At 37.8% G+C, this 21510-nt stretch overlaps 1 protein-coding gene across 12 annotated transcripts in view; it reads left to right on the top strand.

The window, feature by feature from the left end:
* The window catches only part of LOC121069171 (activating transcription factor 7 interacting protein), a 106828-nt gene that overhangs the window by 63160 nt on the left and 22158 nt on the right, over positions 1 to 21510 (top strand). For 6 of the 12 annotated variants that reach the window (XM_040555080.1, XM_040555049.1, XM_040555101.1 and 3 more), the window contains exons 3-10: positions 2291 to 2374; positions 6102 to 6250; positions 7467 to 7604; positions 8021 to 8086; positions 8758 to 8831; positions 9370 to 9458; positions 11085 to 11720; positions 13328 to 13395. In XM_040555080.1, the coding sequence (XP_040411014.1) occupies positions 2291 to 2374; positions 6102 to 6250; positions 7467 to 7604; positions 8021 to 8086; positions 8758 to 8831; positions 9370 to 9458; positions 11085 to 11720; positions 13328 to 13395 (1304 nt within the window). Of the gene's footprint in view, positions 1 to 2290; positions 2375 to 3962; positions 4001 to 6101; positions 6251 to 7466; positions 7605 to 8020; positions 8087 to 8757; positions 8832 to 9369; positions 9459 to 11084; positions 11721 to 13327; positions 13396 to 14747; positions 21359 to 21510 lie in introns of those variants that run through there. The other 6 variants (XM_040555040.1, XM_040555010.1, XM_040555000.1 and 3 more) reach the window with 4 other exon arrangements.

The raw sequence follows: 21510 nt of genomic DNA, 5'->3' as shown, positions 1-21510 counted from the left end.
TTTGTAAGACAAATACGTAAGAAACTAAAATGTAATTATTTGTAAAGCCATTAGAGATACTCTGATACCAAGAGAGGACTTCAAATCTCTTTCTAGTGTGATCCTTTTGAATGAAATCTACTGAAAAAAACTAGTCCGCTGAAGGGACTAAACTTAGACTGTGGAGCAAAAAAATAATAGTGATGCACAAGGCGTCCAAATGAATAACAGCAAAATTGATTTTAGACATCAGCATGAAAAGTACTGTTTTGCAAAAATATATCATGTGGGTAGAAGTCTGTAGCATTTAATAATTAGAATATCATTTAAAACAGCATTTCTGTTCTGTAAAAACTTCTGGGTAGGGCTTGATTGAGGATTATCACTTCTTATGAGGGCTAGGTTTTGTGCTTTCTTGTGGCTGTTGTCTGAGCACATGAGCTGCAGCCAGTCTATAAGGAGAGTGTTGTGGTTACAGGATTATGGCATAGTGGGAGTATTACTGTGCAGTGCAGAATATTTGCAGATACTTCGTGTTTCCCTAAGCTTAAGCTTATTCAGTATTTTTATTTCCATTTATATTTATATATATTGGCAGAGCTGACATCCAAATACGCATTCAGTCAGTTACTAAGCAGATTTGAATGGTTGCAGCTGTAGAAGCTATTAAAAGGTATTTTCAGCCATTCAGCAGCAGGAAAATGTAGGGGAAAAAAAAACAAACTTTTTGTTCACATCTACAGCAAATAATGTGGCTAACTAGGAAGATTGTGATAAACAAAGCGATAATATTACCAAATTCTTTGTTTTTTGTAAGGACTGCATTCATTGTTTCTACCTGTCTAGCATCACAATGACAAAATCACAGCTTGTCAGTGAAAAATAAACTGTTAACGCAGTTTAAAACTTTTGTCCATATTATGATTCCTAACTAAAGGGATTTCGCCGGGGTTGGTGTTTAAACCACTTCTAACTAAACAAATTAACTTAGGCACATAGAGAGAGCAATCGAAATGTGTAAGTGGTGGCCTTCCTCATCCCTGAAATGGCTTTGGTCTCCACACAGAAGTGAAAAACAAAACACTGCAGCTTTGAAGCTTGTAACGTGTTATGTTAAAGACACCCTACGTATGTGTATCTTTCTGTGAAGTGTTTGCATCTTTCAGTTGCATATTAAAATCTGCAACTTCTGGAAAAAGTACGCTTGAACTTCAGGAGTATCCTTTAGAACCATGAAGATTATCTATAGGTCTTTTTTGGTATTTGGCACTATGATCTTTTGTTACGTTAAAAAAAAAAGTCTAGCTGATTTTGAGGAATATGTGTGATTTCAGTCTCCATGATTTCTTGCATAGGTTAATTAAGTGAAAAAAAAACAACTTGTAATTTCAGTTTGTTTTTTTGCTGATTTATTATGTAACTTTATTTTAAATCATTGAAATAGTCTTCATAATAGAAATAAAATCTAGTGTTAATAGAGCACCAGTATATCTGTGCAGCTGCAACTTCCTCTAAAAAATCATGTTTAGACTCTTCTTCAATTTCTATTTTAATTTTTTTATTACAGCAATATAGAGATCAAGTGTTATATACTAGTGTTGACTTATTCTGTTATATTCTGAATAAATTTTAGCATAATAGTTTTATTTTTCTATCTAGCAAGTACAGGAAGCAGCAATACTGTCTCTGTGAAATATAGTGAAATTTCATGGAACGTGCAATAAAAGTTGATGGAAATTTGTCACTTCATGCTGCTTTCAGGAAGTGTTAGTGTGTTTCCTTTTAAGCTGTGTGGATATGAGGTGTGGTTGTTTTTGTTTGTGTGTTTAAAGAACTAACTGAATTGTAGGTTTTAAACAACTAGATTTAAACTCTGATGCTTTTTACTGGGAAGAAACTAAATGAAAATTAATACTTGCTAAGAAAAAAGAATTTTGGCCTTTTCTACTATAAAGATTATGGACAAATTTTCCAAATGGAAATAAACATGTTAGTATTTTCTTACTGAATTTTTATACTTGCTTCCTAAATGTAACTTTCAGAGGTAACTTTGAGGCACTGTATTGATTTTGAAGCTAAGCGAATCCAGAAGTGGGTCTGTGTTGTATAGTAGTTCAAAATTTTCTTCTGAAGTTATCCTAGTTTTTTATCTCTAAATACTTCCCTGTGCCTACTTCTCTCTCCCCTGGATTTTTGTTGCTGTGTTTTTAAAAAAAAAAAGTATTCTAAGCTCACTAGTCAAGATAGGACTCTATATGCAACTTTCTGTGGGTCAACATAAATAATGCGTGTTTTTCTCCTGTGTTTGTAGAAGAGGTGGAGGAGGGAAGAAAGAGTGAGGAAGAGGATAAAGACAGTGAAGACGCCCACAAAGAAGATAAACACACAGAGAGAAGTATGTAATGTTAAAACTATTATGCTTCACTGATGGCATGTATTAGAAACACAGAATCATTGAGGTTGGAACGGGTCTTTGGAGATTGTCTAGTCTACCCACCCCCTCCTCAAACCATGGTCAAGCAAATAGTGTGCTCAGAACCATGTCCAGCCAGGTGTTGAGTATTTTCACAGATGGAGACGCCACAAGCTTCCAGTGTTCTAGTTCCAGTGTTTGGCTGCCCTTACCATAAAAAAAATATCGTATGTTTGAATGGAATTTCTTGTATTTCAGTTTGTGTCCTTTTTCTTTTGTCCTTTCACTGAGTACCAGTAAGAGTCTTACTCTATCATCTTCACTCCCCACCCATCATGCATTTTACACACATTGATAAGATCCCTTCTGACTGCTTCGTCCAGTTGAACAGGCTATTGTTTCCTCATCTGACAGATGCTCCGGTCCATTCAACATCTTGGATCCCCAGCCTCTCTCTAGTATGCCCACATCTTACATGCATTGAGAAGCCCAGAACTGGATAGACCATTCATGATGCTGATTACAGGGGAATAATCCCTTCCCTTGACCTGCTCATGATAATCTTTCTAATGAAGTCTGGGATGTTGTTGGCTATTTGCCACAAGGGCATATTGCTAGCTCGTGTTCAACTTGATGTGCATGTGGACTACCAGGACATTTTTGCAAAGCTGCTTTCTAGCCAGTTAGTTCCCAGCCTAGACTGGTACACAGGCCTACTCCTATTCAAGTGTAGGGCTTTGCATTTCCTTTGGTGATCTTCATGAAGTTCCTGTTTACCTATTTCTTCAGCTTGTCAAAATCAGTCTGACAGCATAACTATATAGTGTAGCAACCACTCCTTCCAGATTTGTATCTTCTGCAAATTTCTGTGGGTGCCCTCTATACCGTCACGTCAGTTATTAATGAAGATGCTAGTGCTGGTGCCAGTAGTTACCTCCAGGTTATGTTACTAGTGGCTGGCCTCAAATGGGACTTTATGCTCCCAATCACAACTTTTGGATCCCAGCAGCTGAACCAGTTTCTTGCTGCCCATTTTTCTAGGTCATACTCAGTCAGTTTCTCTTAGGATGTTTTGGGTACCAAAAGCATTACTAAAAAACAAGGTAAACAGCATCCCCTCACCCACCGAGCCAGTCATCTCATCATAGAAGGCTGCCAGGCTGATGAAGCATGATCTCCCCTTGGTTCTGAGTATTCCTAGTCTCATCTTGTTCTTCATCTGTTTGGATATTGTTTCTCATAGTATTTGTTCCATCACCTTGTCCTGGTTTCAGCTAGGATAGAGTTAATTTTCCTCCTAGTAGCTGGTATGGTACTGTGTTTTGGATTTAGGGTGAGAATAATGTTGATAACACACTGATGTTTTAATTGTTGCAGAGCAGTGCTTACACTAAGCCAAGGACTTTTCAGCTTCTCGCTCTGTCCTGCCAGCGGGCATGCTGGGGGTGCAGCAGGAGCTGGGAGGGGACAGACCCAGGACAGCTGACCCAAACTGGCCAAAGGGGTATTCCATCCCATCTGACGTCATGCTAAACAATATATAGGGGTGGCTAGCCAGGTTGGGGGGGCCGGCTGCTCGGGGATAGGCTGGACATCGGTCAGCAGGTGGTGAGCAATTGCATTGTGCATCACTTGTTTGTGCACATTATTATGAGTAGTACTATTATCATTATTATTTTCCTTTCTTTTCTGTCCTAATAAACTGTCTATCTCAAGCCACAGGCTTAATTTTCCTGATTCTCTCCCACATCCCAGAGAGGGAGGGGGGAGGGTGAGCGAACGGCTGTGTGGGGCTTAGCTGCCGGCCGGGTTAAACCACAATGAACCTTCCTAGGCAATGAGGTGAGACTGACCGTCCTGTAATTCTCTGGATCCTTCTTCTTGCCCGTCTTGAAGAATGAAGAAAAAAGATGTCACTCCTGTCCTCAAGGAGCCTCTCCTTATTGACGCAGCCTTTCAGAGGTTGAGAGTGGCCTTGCCATCACCTCAGCCAGCTCCCTTAGCACTTGTGGGTGAATTCCTCTGGGTTACATGGGCTTGTTTATGTCTGTTTTTTTTTTTTTCTTTCAGTGTTCCTTAACTCTTACATTCCTCCACTGAAAGGTCTTCCTTTGCTCCAGGCTGTCCCACTGGTCTGAGAGCTTGGATAGCTGAAGGCAAGACTTCTCATTAAAGTCTTAGACAAAGTAGGCATCTGAGACTTTTTCTGCGTCCATTATCACTTGTTTCCCCTGCCTTATTCAGCAATGGGGGGCATGTTTTCCTTAGTTTCCCTTATACTGCTGGTATACTGGTAGAAGCCAATTCCGTTGCCCTTTATGTCCCTCACCAAATTCAGCTCAAGGTGGCCTTTCTTAACCCCATCCCTGCATGCTTCATTTTTTGCTTGCAATTGAGGTGTTCCCTTGGGCACAGCTTCCAGCCATCTGCCATGACAGTGGTGAACCAGTCTTGTTGTTCAGGAGCCACTGTGCTGGTGCTTCCAGCCTTCGTCATTATGGGAGTCTCTGTTTCACAACTAGATAAGCTCAGGTTGTGTCCGTACATCCTTTGATATAGCTGGTGGTTCTAGTTCTTGAAGCTGCAAGATCTTACAGTTTATCTAGTCAATCTGTTTCTAATTATCTCTGATATTCCATTCCCCAACGTGCTGCCATAGCTAGTTTGGCTTGGTGACATAACTGTCCCGCTAGTTTGCACCTCCTGTAGGCAAGAAATTCATCTTCCTCTACCACTGCTTCTGTAAAGTTAGAAATATAACTCGCATAGCATACATAATGAAAGTAAAAAAAAAAAAAAAAAAAAAAAAGCTATTTCTTGTGCTTTTTCAGTTTCAATGAATCTTCGTTATCTACTACTAATTCTGTCTTTCTGAATCGTCCTCAGGTTTGAGGTGAAGGGTTTGAGGGTTATGGTGTTTGGATGCTGGGAACGTACCCACAGTATGCTCTGTAGCATCCCTTACTGATAATTTACCTAGGCGTGTCATTTTTTATCCATGTCACTAGAGGATACTGTGCCAGAAGCTGGAAGAGGAAATGAGGCCTCTCTTTGGTTCTTCTATATACTTCATCACTGCAATGAAAATAACATCTATAATATTACATTTAAACTTAATATTTTTTAGGCCCCTTCTTTAGTCAGATTTTTACTTTCCTTCTTGCTCAAAGAGTTAAAAAAAAAAAAAAAAAAAGGTTTGAGTGTTTTCTCAGTCACGGGTTGGTGGTGCAGGTTAAAAATTCAGGACAGGTAGGAAAGAGCTCTGTGCTGACACAGGCAGAACGAAGCAGAAGTTTTACTTGGCGAAGAGGTTACTGAGAAAAGGGTACCTTTTTTAGAAGACTGTTGTGTTTTGCTTTTCAGAAGCCATGTTGCATTATAGGATGGTGCTGGTAGGAGCAGGAAGAAGTGGAGGCAAGTGAGAAGGGAATAGTGGTGGTGTAGAGTGATCTTAGATTTGAGGAAGTGGTTTGGTGAATCACAAAGCAGAACTCAGCAGCAGTGTATGGAGATCAAAGGGACTGTTGTTCTGTTTCAATGTCATCAAATACATTGTTTTCCTGAAGGCATTGTTACTGCTCTAGAATGAAAAATGCTTACACCAAGAAAAAATGAAACTTTGTAATAACCATGTTATTCTGCAGATACCTGTTTCTTTGTTTTGTGTTTTTAAAGGTTCCTCACCAGCAGTTGTATCTAATTGTTTCAGGTGAAGTGTCCAGGAGAAAGCGTTCGAAATCTGAGGACATGGACAGTGTACATTCTAAACGTCGTCGGTATGTGGGAGAAGAAGATTATGAAGCAGAACTTCAAGTAAAAATTACAGCCAGAAGAGATGTTGACCAGAAATTACAAAAGGTAGAGAGGAGGTGCAGAATGAAGACGGCCACACCAGATCTGTCTCTAGTCTTAGCATTTTAGAATTAACTGTCTTTTCCCACACAGTCCTTGCTCCCCCCCCACCACACATTTTCTCTTTTTTTGTTTAAAAATGTACATAATTCAAATAACAATGGTGGTTTAATTTATAAAATTCTGCATAACTCTGCTTTTAAGAAGAAAGCACATATCATTTGGAAACTGTGCTGCAAAAGTTATATTTGGAATGTGTTAAGCATTTAAACTCTTTTAGCTTCATGTGACTGTAGATGGAGACCAAAATAATCTCAGTGAAGGAGACATTTTAGTGTGATACAGGTTTATGTGGTGTGCTTTTTGTACCCAGCTTTAAGGAAGGTCTCTCTCCAAATAAAAGTGTAATCAACATAATGTTTTGCAGACTTCTGTAGAGCTATTACTTGTCTATTTGACTGCACCATTGGCATGTGAAGAAACCTGTGTTCTTGAAGAAAAAAATTGTGCACTTACTCTATTAGTTAACTAGCTAGTACTATTGTAGCTTCACTAATGTAGGATCCAGGCTATACTAATGTGTATTATAGCTTTGCTGATGTAGGATCCAGAAAACTTAACCACTTTTATTCCTTGTTTATTTCTTTTTCCTAAGGAAGATTTTTACGCTGCAATAGTCATGATTTAGGAGTGGGGGAGAAATAATAAAAGTAATAAGTAAACTTTGTAGAAATCAGTCTCTTCTTCCCTGTTTAGCTTCTGCAGCAAAAGCTATACAGGCGATTTCTGCTTAGGGGAAAGTGCATATCAAAAAGTAAAGTTTTGCTGAACATCTTTAGTTTCCATTCTTTGAATGCCATTGTCCCTTTCAAGACTAGAAAAGAAAGAGGAAAAACTAACCTATGTAAACACAACACTATGATAGTATCTTCTGTTAGTGTTCTATTTAGCAGTAATAAAGCCATATATATTTGAATTAAATTAATTAAATTAATTTCTTGATTTAATGGCAGAGAAGGGGCATTTTATTTGGCAAAACAGATGTAGAAACCTTGCTTAGCTGTGCTTACTGGTGACTATAATAACTTTGATTGATAGGGTGCAGCCCTTGTCATTGTTCTTTTTGTGGCAAGATTCTTTTTGAGTCGAGAATATTTTTATAGACATTCTCCTGAATTTTGGGATTATATTAACATATATATTTTTATGAATAATTTGGCAGGTTATCCAGAGACTGTTAGAAGAAAAACTTGCTGCTTTACAGTGTGCTGTATTTGACAAGACTCTGGCAGACTTGAAAATGAGAATAGAGAAAATAGAATGTAACAAGAGGCATAAAACTGTGCTTACTGAACTACAGGTGAGTGGTTGTGTGTTGAATTGCATACTAGAGTCAAATTTAAAAAGTAAGATCTTCAGCATTTAGTATTAAGTTTCCTGTAGTTGTTTTTATGGAAGCCATTTTGACTCCACGGAGAGAAGTGGGGAGGAGAGAAAAAACAAACAAAAACAAGTAGATGGGTTATGTTTGTGCAGTTGTGAATAGCAATGAAAATTCTTATCTAAGGTGTGATTGTGATACACACGTGTCTTTCTGCTGCTCTGAAGTCATGCAGTAGCACTATATTTCATGGAAAGAAAAATTTCCCCTTATACAACAATAGTTTTGTATTGATTTCTAAGTTGTATATCTTTTGGTTTGTATAATTTCTTTAAAGGTTCTTGGGGAGGATATTTATGGATTTGTTTGTTTGTTTTCCTCTTCCTCCCATTTAGGCTAAGGTTGCTAGATTGACAAAGCGGTTTGGTGCAGCCAAGGAGGACTTGAAGAAAAGACAGGAAGTAAGAACTGCATTTGTTGTATTTGTTTTTCTGAGCTAGCCTAAGCTTTGTATAGAAGAATAAAGAAATCTTATACGCAGAAAGATGTGACCTGGTTCAGTGGTGTTCACAAATAGGTTCATCTTACTTGGCTAAAAGGCAGTGATATGAAAGAAAAGAGTCTTTAACACCTATTAGGTAATTCTCACTTGCACAGAATGTCCTTTATACACCGTTAGTGTGAAAGTTCCTTAAATTATGTGTAAGTAAATGTAATTTACTGCAATATGAAGAGTACAGAGTGAATCCCAGGTATTGGGGCAGAGGGAGGAGAGGAGATGAATGGATACAAACAGAAGTATTTCTCTGTGTCCAGAATAAATATTCTGGATTACTTACTTTGAAGAAGTGGAAGCTTAAAAATCCATGAAAATCCAGAAAGAAATTTTGGTTCTCATGCTATAAAAACCTGAAGACGAAAGACTTATAAAGAGGGAGGATGTAGAAAAGGAGATAGGTAGGACCAAGTAGGCTTTGGGCGATTTGTAAATTCTGTCAAGTTCATGTACAATTTTGCCTCCAGAAAATTTGTACCTCACACAGAAAGGAATGAATATGAAGTACAATTAAACCATGAGTTTGCAAGCTTATTTAGTTGTGTGTTTTTTTTGGTTTTGTTTTGTTTTTGGTAGAACTCACCAAACCCACCTCTGTCTCCAGTGAAAGCAGCAAGTGACACTGTGAGCACAACCAATATGACATACCGGTAAGCAAAGCACGTCGCTGTGACCATGGTAAAATTTAGAATAGGACACTTGTCATACCTCGTGTAAAGGATGATCGTTCCTGTTTTGTTTTGTTTTGTTTTTTAATTAGTGTTCTGCCTTTTCCTTCATTTTGCTGTTCAACTGGAAAATTCCACTTTCTTTCACAGAATTCACAAATGGACAGTATTGAATCAGTTCCTAGGTAAAATGGGGGTTGTTTTAGCAGTTAGAAATAATAGATTGAAATGGAAGTCTAACTTCAAGGAAAGAAAAATTCTGTTGTCAGAAAGCAGACTCAATGCAAGCATTTGAAACTTACAAATAAAAAATTCTGTGGGGTTTTGTTTTTATGAGGATTTTTGTTTTTTAGTAGGGGACTATCCAAAGTCAATTGCATAGGGGGCAGAAAATAAATAGGTTTAGAAAATATTAATGAAAAGAGCAGTTGTAAAATACTTTTCCCCCACCATTGTACTGTGTATCATTATATTTGATGGTGGTGTATTGAGAAAAACTAACTGAAACTTCTTTCTATAGAAATGCCGGCACAGTGAGGCAGATGCTGGAGTCAAAGAGGAGTGTAGGAGTGAGCACAACAGCAACGTTTCAAGCCTCTCTAAGTACAGGTGGGAAACTGCCTACAGACTTTATAAATACGCTTCTTAAAAGTTTTATTGCTTCCCGTTAATTAACTGAACAGAGTAAAACTGTTTCCTGTGACCTTTTTTTCCTGGCATCAAAAATCACTACTCTCAGCTCCATAATACATTCCCAGTTTAGAATAGAACAGAACAGCATAGAATAGAACAGAACAGAATAGTTCAGTTGGAAGGGACTAAGTCTTCTAGTCCAACTGCCTGACCTTTCCAGGGCTAACCAAAATTTAAAGCACAGTATTGAGGGCATTTTCCAAGTGGCTCTTGAACACTGACAGGCATGGGGCATCAATCACCTTTCTAGGAAGCCTGTTCTAGCGTTTGACCACCCTCACAGTAAAGAAATTTTTCCCTCTTATCTAGTCTAAACCTCTCCTGGTGCACATTTATGGCATTCCTGCGCATCCTGTCATCCATTACCAGGGAGAAGAGACCAACACCTCCCTCTCCACTTCTTCTCCTCAGGAAATTGTAGAGAACAATGAGGTCACCTCTTAGCTTTCTCTTCTCCAGATGAGACCACTCAGGTGTCTTCAGACTCTCCTCATAAGGCATGCCTTCCAGTCCTTCTAACATCTTTGTTGCCCTCCTCTGGAGGGCATTTTAGTGCTTTCATCTGTATAGGTGCGATTATCAGGGAAGGCGAAAAATGCATTTACTTGGCCAACCAGAACGTATGGGTAAATGAAATGCTTCAGCAGAGTGCGTGCCTGGCTAAGACAGGAAAACTTGCAGTCTCTCCGCTGCTGAGAAGTAAAACATATGGCTCCCAGGCCATTTTTTCACTTGCTTGTAGTAGGGTGCTGATTATCATCCCCTCTGACTATTGGCTACAAAAGTTGAGTGGGGAACTAAGGGAAGTCACAAGCCTCAGTTCTTAAGGGAATCACGTTGACAAATGGAATTCCTGTATTAGAATTTTGTAGGGAATGTAGAATCAAAAGCACCATTAATTACCATCATGTAGACACTGTATCTTCAGTTTTGAAAACTGCTTAATATTGAATGCTGATTTTTTTTTCCTACAGAACCATCTCATAGTGGGAGTATAATGCCTATATGTAGTGTGTAATTCTCCCAATCTTTAGATTTAATCCTGAGATTCTGTTGCATAAAAGCAAATGTCCTTTTTGGCACATTAATCCATGATTTCAGTAGAACATTTTGGATATGATGTCCTACCTGTACAAAGCAAGTTAGTCAACTGATTTAGGTTTTTCTTTTCTTGTGTTTTCTGAAGGACCAGTTGTTCTACCATTTCTGTAACGAGTGTTTAAAGTGCCATACTTCACGTGTTTTCATCATTTAAATCTCAGAGCTTTTCTCAGACCTTATGTCATAGTTGTTTGCATTTTTTGTCATTTGTATATAGTTCTTTCAAACTAAAATAAAGTATTGACTAACTAGGCCATTGAATATCACAGCATACATCAGTACAACAGAAAAAGAGTATATATAGCCTTTCTTTGCAAAAAGTTAATCGTATTCCAAACGTTTGCATCTGTTGTGTTGGAGTGAAACTTCCCACTTGGTTCAAATACTTAATTTTTTTTTCTTTTTTTTTTCTTTTTTTTTTTGGTGTGTGTGTATGTGTAGTACCAGCTTCCACTTTCGTTGCGCCTCAAATACCTGGCAGTGGACAGCCTAAGCCTCAGACTCCAGTGACCTCCAGCCCCTTGACAACAACAGTTCTTTCCACAGCTAACACAGCTGCAGTTGTTGGCACAAGCCAAGTACCCAGTGGCAGCACTCAGCAAATGTCTGTCTCATTGCAGTCTTTGCCTGTAATCTTGCATGTACCTGTTGCAGTGTCATCCCAGCCTCAGCTTCTTCAAGGCCACACAGGAACTTTGGTCACTAACCAGCAGTCAGGCAGCGTTGAATTTATATCTGTACAAAGCTCATCTACAGTTGGTGGCCTTACCAAAACTACAGTGTCTTTGGCATCAACTAACACAACTAAGCCAAATAACAGCCCATCTGTGCCCAGTCCCAGTGTTCAGAGGACCTCTCCAGCCAGTGCTGGATCTATAGGGACAACTTTGGCAGTACAGGCTGTTCCAACTGCACATCCTGGTGTACAGACCACAAGAACTTCTTTGCCCACAGTGGGTACTTCAGGACTTTATAATTCTACCAGCAGTCGAACTCCCTTACAGATGAAGATTCCCCTCTCTGCATTTAGTAGTACAGCTCCTATTGAACCACCCGCCATTACAGCGCCCAGAGTTGGTAAGTTATGCTTGACTGTTGGCACTGGGAAAGGAAAATGGTTGTCAAAGGGAAACATAAACATCTAGTTCTTTGGAAATTTTGTTAGTGTATTTTACTGAGATGTGTCTTCTGAGTGGTCTTTCTGTTGAAATTGTCAAGATCAAAATCATCTGTCACAAATGTTTCAGCCCTTGTTGAAAATCATCTCTTGTTAGAAGGAGTAAACAGTGTGGCTCTGTAAGCTTTGTTTTATTTAGGACTTGATTTACATTATTTCTGGCATGAAATCAGAAACTTCCATTCTATTATTAACAGCTTGATATTTATGTTTTTTAATACAGTCTCACAAAATAATGTGGTTGCCTTTCCTAAGGGCAGAAAAGAAAGTATATTAATTGACTTAATTTTTACAACACTTAAAAGTAAACACAATGGGGAAAAGACACAACTGAATATTAATCTAATTCCAAAGAAGTACGTTTATTGTCTTTAAAACAAAGTCTCTGAGCACAATGAAAGTCCAAATATGGTATTTAGATTAGTTATTTTAAAATGCTTTCCCTCCATCTTTTGCCATGCCATGGTGATTCTCTGCACCTCTGATTTTACATACCTTGATGTCTTTTTCTAAGTGGTCCTCAAGATTTTCTAAGTGGTCCTGAGTGAGTTGGAATCATAGCCGAGAGTTTCTACTTGGCACAGTATGATGTTAGGATTAACTCAAGCAGAGCTTGACATCAGAAATAATTTAATTTTCCCGTCTCTAAAATACCTGTGTCAAAATCTCTCTTCCATCAACATGACAGCTATACACTTTGTATTTAGTTTTTATCTGTAAAGCTAGTATAATGATATATAATACAACCTAAAAAGGGTTGCATGGCACAGATCAGGGACAGTGACCAACAGAAGGCTCTATGTGCCCAGAAATTTGTCATGTTTTCTGCAGTTCGCATAGCCCTGGTGGATCCCCCAGTGGTTTTCTCACCAGAACTGAAACACTGCTTTTGGCCAGCACTGTTACTGATAAGCTCTGGTTAAAATGAAAGGGAGCGAGAAGGGAAAATTTGGATTTAAATGTTTACTTCAAATATTCAAGCAACTTCTGCTTAAGTTGCTAGTATAGATGTGTGTTTAGTTGAGCTAGGAAGAATACTCTCTCCCTGCACAGTTTGCCTCAGTTACATATTTTGCAGTCTAATCGTCCATTGTTTAGTCAGTTTTCACATAAAAATGTTGAATAATTTTTTTTCAGTTTAATATCTTGTCTGTTTACATACAGAGGCAAGAGAGGCTGGAACTATGTTTTGTCCTCAGATAACCAAGGGAATTGTTCACAAAGTATTTGGAATATACTGTCAGACTTTCAGGGAAGGGAATGAATATTACTTCTATGCTGAAAAGTGCCATTTTGCTTTTTTGTAACTTCCATTCCCTCTGAAAAAATAGTAGTAATTAAGCTTGAATACTTGCAGTTGACACTCAGGGCTGAAAAATATTAAATGTACCAAGTAGTGAATGTTTAGTATCAAACAACTTCAAATGTTGCCTCCCAGTTTGTATAGTGGATAGCAGCATTCAGTACTGATTAGATACTGCAAATGAACAATTTCTTGACCCCTCAGAAAACCAGACAAGCAGGCCACCAACAGATACTTCGGCAAACAAGCGAACTGCTGAGGGAACAACACAGGTAGGTTGTTGATTATGTTTCTATATAAACTTCTAAAGTTACAATCCACAGGAGATAAGCTCTTTACCTTTATTGCTCATAATGAAACTATTTTAGTTTTCTTTTTGTGCCATCCTTTCTAGTTTCTGTCCATTTGTATTTTTCTTCTTCTTCTGAACCAGAGTATTACTGGGAGCATGAGCTTCTGGTAATCCTTTCAGAAGTTTTCCAATGTGTTTGTGTAAGTAGATGACTTAGTAATTCCAGAGAACAGTAAAACCATGTCTGATACAACAGAGCTAACATGAAAGAAAACCCTGCTCAGTTTTTGTCTAAAGACCTTGAACTTAAAGATACAAGTATTTTGTAAATTATTGCAGCTCTTTCATTTTCACATTAATCCAGAAGTTATTAAGAAATGGAGTTATATTTCATTTCTATGTCATAAAAAAAAAGAAAAAGAAAAAGGAAAAAAAAAACAACTTCAGGAATAACTACTTCATGATAAAGGGGAACTTCTGGATTCTTCATCTAAAATTTGTTGACCTTGCTTTGAAATTTTAAGGTTGAATTTAAGCTATTTAAAATTACTTGTAATTAAGGTTTTTTTTTTGCATACAGATATTTCACAAAGCACCTCATACTTACGCTGTTGTTGATTGGAAGACATTTTACTGTGGGGAATAAAATGAATTTCTTCTAGCCAAAATTTCCACATTTAATGGTGTTTCAAGGTGCAGATAAATCTGAATTGTATTTCAAAGCAAGAAGAAAATATTCTGTTTTTCACTTGTCGCAGAAATAGTCTGGCAGAGATGACCAGTATTATAGATCATAAGTCATGCCATACTGAACCTTTTAATTAAAGCATTTAATAAGGAATGGTTGTCATTTTTAAAAGATACCTGTGGATTATAGCTATAAAAAATTGTCAGTGTTTGGTATGTAGGAAATTAAGTATCAGAATGGTTGACAGATTCATGGTTTTAAGGTTTAATTTTCAGTATAAGATGCATATTTTGAAATTTTTCTTCTTTGGTAGAGCTTGAAACCCGGAAAAGATTTTGGAAAAAAAGATTGTGTGTGATAGTGGTATTTAGCAATGGAAGGTGAGCAAGGAGGAGGGAGCTGATAGACACAGGATGCTTTCCGGTTTTCAGCTTTTTGTTATAGTATATGTTTGTAGGTTTGCTTTCAATCAAACCAGTTAAAGCATGTGTAATGCCATGGTTAATAAAGAAGGACCAGATGCATTTTAATTGGCTAGTGAGGTATGAAACTGACATGCCATGTCATTTGAAAAATCCAGTTAATGCCACCTGCTTTTTGTTATGTAAGATCCAAAATATTATGTATTGCTCCGCACTTCACAGCTCTCAGAACAAAAAGTAGTTCGCTGTGTGCCGTATACCTGTGGCATATTTGATGGTACAACTTTGATCAATTGTTTCGAAAAGCAGTTGAAACAGGAAGAGACTTCATCAGAAAATAAAGAAGCGGTAGAAGCAGCACAGATGAATTTTAACTTCCCTGAGGATGTCCTCTTTGGCTTGGAGGAAGAGGAAGAAGATGCTAAGAGCATCAAAAACACCCACAAGCAGACTGGCTGGGCAGCTAACCTATTAAAACAGTGGCTGGCCAAAAATGGCAAGGATCCTAGCTTTGAATTGGTCCCAGTAAGTGAACTCAATGATATTCTAAGAGAGTTCTATTACACAATAAGGAATCACGATGGAAATACCTACAGTGTGGCAAGCTACAAGTCAATGCGTGCTGGCTTAAACCGGCATCTCAAAATGCCACCGTATAATCGTCAGATTTGCTTAATGAAGGACAAAGAGTTTGCTAGTGCAAACATGGTATTTGTGAGTGTGCTGAAGATGCTGCGCATGCAGGGAAAGGATGAGACTCACCACCATCCTCCTATAGCTGCTGAGGACTTGCGTAAGATTAAACAATCTGGTGTGTTGGGATTGCACAGTCCCCTGGCACTCGTCAACAAGGTGTGGTTTGATTTGCAGTTGCATTTTGCCAAGCGAGGGAGGGAAATTTTAAGAGATCTGGCTCCAGATGCTTTTGTTGTTGAGAAGGACAAGAACGGGCGTCGATATGCCATGTTTAGGTATCCTGGCAAAGGAAAAAATGGAGAAGATCCTCATAAAATGGGTAAAATGTATGATATGCCAGGGGACCCAAACTGTCCTGTTTTTTCCTTGGAGCTTTATTTGTCTAAGTTACCTCCGGAGCCCCCTGCCTTTTACCTGCATCCTTTAAAGCTAACATCAGAGCAAATGCAAGAACAGCCGGTATGGTACAAAAGAGAACCAATGGGTGTGAACTACTTAGGTACGATGATGCCCAGGATAAGTGTGGCAGCCAGGCTCTCCCAGCGATATACCAATCATTCGCTCCGAACTACCACCATCCAGCTACTGTGTGAAGCAGGACTGGGGCCTAGAGAAATAATGGCAGTGACGGGCCATCGCTCAGAGTCTGCTATTAGACACTACTGGGGAGCTGCAGAAGTTCGCTACAGGGCTTGGTCAGATGTAATGGAGAATAATGCCCCCAGTTACCTATATAGCAAGATCCCAAATGAAGTCGTAAAAGAATCACTGTCTGGTGCCTCCACCTCTTCTATAAAGCATGTGGTTGTAGAACAAGGCAAAATTTTATTTCCTAAGAAATCTGGGGTGCTACCTGGCAATAGTTCTGTGACTTTAGTCCCTGAGGGACATACAGCTCTCAAATCTAAAAGCCCCATCCTGTTGAACCACAGTTCTTCCAAGGTGTTTCTCCCCACGAACATAGACAGTGTGAACCTAACTGGCAGTCCCCTTCAAGGCTCTTGTAATGAACCTGTCTTCATAAAACGTGTGATAAAACAAGAACCGATGACTTGATGCTTCTGTAATGGAACTGATTTCGAATGAGTTACTAAAATGGAAAAAATTATCAAATTTGTTTTTTCACTTGGTCTACTAAGGAAATTTCTTGTGGTCTAGTTTAGCAAGAAGTATCCTGTTTGCACTCCTGAAGGGAGCTATGGAACAGAAACTTAAAACAGAGCAGGGCTTGGAGTTTGTATGACTTTCTGTGGCAGCTGGGACTTTTAAGTGGCTCAGCGGAGCTATTTAAAAAAAAACGAAAGGGGGATATTGATTTCCACTTAGCTGAAGAGCTATGCTTTCTACACTAAGTGCATGGCTTTTATATTTTGTGAAGAGTGTATTTATTACACTACTCTGTGCCTGCTGGCACTACTGTAGCATCTTACAAATCAAATACTTGATTACTGGAAATCACAGAGAAATGTACAAGCTGAATGAAACAGACAGAGATATGCTACAAATAGATACATATGCATGAAAACACCTGGAATTGCTTGACCACTGTCACTCTCTTTGTTCAAATTGTTACCAGACTTGCCAGAGGATTGTGCTGTTTTTGTTGTTGTTGTTTTAAACACTTAAAATTTATTTCATCTGTGAGCTACAGATTTCTGTTGCAGGGCCGTCGTTTTCCTCTTTCAGATTTCTGGCTAAGATTTCATTCGTTCTGTTCTCCAAAAGCACTATTTGATACAAATTTATACTAAAATTGATATCTCTTCAGTTGTGCATGAAATGAGAAAAATGTTCTCAAAAGAGTTGAGAACAAGTTTATTGCTTAAATGGCCAGTAATTAGAATTGAAGTGTTGTCTCTGTGTGCTTATCTTATGAGAGGTGTTTTTTGTATTTCCCTCTCACCATCCCCTTTCTTCCATTACGTTTCACACTGCCTTTGCGGTATAGTCTTTGTGAGTATAATATGACAGTCCATCAGAACTATTTCTCAGGAAGTATGTCCTGTTCTTTCCCACCAAACGCTATCAAAGCACTCTATTTAGTTTTAACTTTAGATTAGTTCATTAGTCACTCTGATAAACTGATCCTATCATTACATTTTGCATAGGAGGTTTTGACAGGTCAGAAATCCTCACAGGGAAGTGGATATGAATTATGTCTGAGAAATGAAATTGTACTTTAAAAAGGTTCTTTAATGAAAAAATTTACAAACCACGAGGGCTAGTCTTAGTTCATTTTTAATGAGCCATACTTGAGAACCTGACTTGACTCGTGGTTTGTCTCTCCTTTTCTATGCCATGAATTTTCATTAGAGACTCTGACAAATTGAGAAATATTACTATAAATAAAAATGAAAATGTGGCCATCAAATCATGGTCTAGGTTGGGAGAAGAAACAGTATAGCATTTAAAACTGCTTTCCGTTATATTAACTGAATAAAATAAGAATGGCTTCATCCTTTTGAAATGCATGCATACATACTTTTGTGTATGTATGCGCACATAGTTTATCACATTGAGGACTTAACTGGAAGTGTTTATGTTGCTCAGTAGTAGAACAAGCTAGAGAAATATTCCAGCTGAAATAATAAATTTGCCAGGAAAAAAATCTTAATTCTTTGCAGAATTTCCTTGCTGAAAAAGACTTCCAAATATGGAATGTGATTTAGCATTTTGTCATAATCTGAACAAACATCAAGCCGATGCCTGACCTTAGCAATCTTTATCTTGGCTGGTGATGATTATCTTTGTGGCCTTGGGTAGATCAGTTATACTTACTGCATCAGTTTTCTGCAGCGTAAGAGCAGCGTGGAGTGTTCAACTTTCTGCTTGATCTCATTAAAGATTAAGAGGTTTTGAGATTGCTATATACATCTTATGTATTTATTTTATGTTTACAGTCAGTTTTATTTGCTGCTGTTATAAATGAACAAGCAAGTTGATCAGGTATAATTCTAATATAAAAATTACTTCTGCCACACAGTCCTACATTTGCTTAGTTGCAGCAGTAGCTTGTGACATCATTGACTATAGGAAGGAAATCACACACCCAGAATTATTTTATCAAGCATGTAATAAATCAAACAGAAATGGCAAAGCAATCCTTTCTAGCAACTAGAAATAAAAATTGAAAAAAAACAAAGGGCAAACAGTTCTCACAGCAAAGGAGAATTATGTGGTAACTTATTCTAAGATATTTTAGCATAACATAGGTTTTCAAATTTTAGAGCTTCGTAGAATTCATAATTCAACTAGACTGGCAGATTTCATTTCTTGCTTGAAAAGATTTGCTCCAAACTTTCACCGAGATGGAAACCTATTACTTTCTCTGGCATAGAAATTTCCTATTGTCTAGATAGTTCCTTGTTTTGGCATACCAAAGTTGAACATTTATCCTGCAGAAACAAGAAAAGTATGTTGCCAGGAGATCGTTCTTTTTTTGTTCCCTCTTGCTGCATACTATTATGGTCATACTGACCACATGCCTTGCTCTGGTCCTAACTGCATCTGTGTAATTGACTGTAACAGCATATTGCTAATAGTTTCGTTCCTTAACACAAATCTAGTAGGTAATTCGAATGGAAAAAAAAGGACTCTTGTGGCAAATCTGGGCATGTCTCTGATTCATCTGAACTACTGTTTAGCTTCTAATTTGACTTCCATTCTGTTGGATGCTAATTAAGTATTTTTAGCTTCTCATTTGCTAAATTGTAATTTTACTGACACCAACTATATACAAAGTCTTCTTACTACCTTCAGTTTGAACCTGATACTTCAAAGCTACTGACTGCAGTACTGCTATGTTTTTATTGTCATGTGAAAGTAAAATTTTTTGAAACTGAGGAAAAGCATTCCTAGTTTGGGCTGGAAGTAGGATTGCTTTGAAAGGGTTGGAGTCGTTAAATATTGGTGGAAAGCTTAATAGAACGAATTCTAGTTAGTAGAATGTATTTCTAGCCTTCTGCAACTGAAAAATCTTCCCTTTGCCTCCTCCCACTCCAAGTATTAAATGGATCTTCCCTACATGTATTTCTTCTCTAGAAAACCTGAAGTAGCCAAACAGAGCAGGTGTTTGGCTGCTTCTGTAAGGTCAACTTTGCCCATGTGTGCACTAATATGGGTGAAGTGGTCTTCCCCTCCTTCCTCCCTCTCCTTTTGCCCTGTTTTTCTTTTCTGAGAAAATTTTAAATCAGTCCCATTTTTTACAGTACAGGGGTGCTGAGTTCATTAAATCTATCACAATTGCCATGAATTGGACTCCTCGGTGGCAGTATCAGCAGAGAATCTCAAACAGCATGATAACTAAGTTTGTTATTTTTTGTTTCTCTTTCCATTGTATTTCCATTACACAGTAGAGCATATTAGTGAACCAACAGGTTAAGTACAGTTTGTTTGTTGTGATTTTTAAGGCACCATTGGTTCAAATCTTAGTATTGAATTGTTAGTCATCATTTAAAATTCACTTTAAAAATGAATATAGCAAATACACATTGTAGTAAATTTATCATCTGTCACTGTTGAATTTTTCTAATTAGATTGTCTTGTAAAATTCATTTTTCATTTCAGTTGAAAAAAAAAAAATGCACTTGGGCTTAACCAAGTCAACTTAATTTGCTTTGTTTTGTTTTCCAACAAAGGCTGCCACATCAGTGATTAAATTCCATTTTCCATGTTGGAGCTGATTCTGAAAACGGGGAAATGACAGTGACCTTTAATAATAAATATTATTAGTTTATCATCTCATTTTCACAATGAAGCTTCAGTGCGTGTGTGTGTGAACTTGTGTTTTCTGTGTTGTTTTTCCTTGTAAATTTGGAAATCTCTGCTGTTGGTTGCTTCAAGGAGTGCCCTATTTTTTATTTTTATGAAGTTAGTGTAGTATCTGACAGTATAAGTTTTTTTTCTCTTATTGCTATGTAAGCAATTCATCCCCACTGTAAGATACTGTGATCTACAGTGTGGGAGATGAAGAAGGTAAATGTTCTTCACTGTATGCACTTTTCCTGTGCCCACTGAAGAGCTCAGTTGTGCAGAATGTCAAATATCTGAACGCATTGGAACGATGCTTTGAAGCGGAAAGCTTTCTTAGCTTTGTGGTTTTAGTCTGGTACATCTCTGGTTATCCTCCAGAATCATGCAGCTTTTCAGTAGTTGAACATTGTCTGGATTAGTATAGTCAAAGCTATCAGTAAGCAGCTTGGTGGACGCATGGTTTTGCTCTACTGCTCCCTTTTCAGCCTTCCACTGCTTCTTGCTCCAAAAGGGGTGGTCCCAGGGATGTAGGAGGGGGCGTCTTACTGTGTTTGTGGTAGTCTCTGAACTTCAATTTTTTCCTGTTTGCACAGAAATTTAAAGCACACTATTCAGTCACAGTCATTTTGCTAATGGCCATTCCAATGCCTCAGGTCCCAGAACTGCATTTCTGAACACAAGACAAGCACTTTTAATGTATTACAGTACATACTATTGTTACAGAAAGGCATTTTTAATTATATAACAAGTCTTTATAATGGTTTTAAAGTATTTTATTATGAATCCCAGTTATAGATACAGGAAGTATATATATAAGATATAATATATAAATATATACATGGCATACTGAGGGAATCTATGAAAGTGATTTATTACATTGTGACAAAATAACAGTGAGCAAACTTGAATGGGGTTGGATATGTTAAAAATGGCTGTCATAAAATCAGCCTGTTCAAGAATGAGTATGTTATATTTGTTGTACCACCAAGTCAGGCAAATAGTCTTTTCTTGTTCCTCACTCTGCGTGCACCTTATCCTCTTACGGAGCAAAACAGTCTAAATTTCATCTGTGCATTTCACCTTTTCAGCTAACATTAGGTTTAAAAAACAAACAAACAAACACCAATGTCCAATCCATTTCCCATTGTTTCTGACATGCCTTGATTTGTTTGGTTGTCTACAGTTTAATTTAAGCCATTTTGCTGACTATTGGAAGTTTATCTGGTAAAATGTTAATAAAATACATTTATAACTTTTTTCCCTTCATTTGCAATGTGTAACGAACTTTGTGAGTGTCTATTGGGGAAACAATGTGAACAAAGTGGACATATCACCTTAAAACGTATAAGCAGCTATTAATTCTATATTGTTGAAGCATTATTTATGAAAATGTTTCCTGGCATTTCATGGCTTTGTCACTGAAAATAAACATGCATAATTATATATGTAAAATGGGATACTTGATTTTTGTCTCTGATCCTGGGGCTATGTTTGTGCTGTTTAAAATGCACCTAGCTCTCATCTGTAAGGTGAAACC

This window comes from Cygnus olor, chromosome 1 (assembly GCF_009769625.2).
Source record: "Cygnus olor isolate bCygOlo1 chromosome 1, bCygOlo1.pri.v2, whole genome shotgun sequence".
NCBI classification, from domain to species: Eukaryota; Metazoa; Chordata; class Aves; order Anseriformes; family Anatidae; genus Cygnus; species Cygnus olor.
The sequence above is the reverse complement of the archived record's forward strand: the minus strand, read 5'-3'. Positions and strand labels throughout refer to the sequence as shown.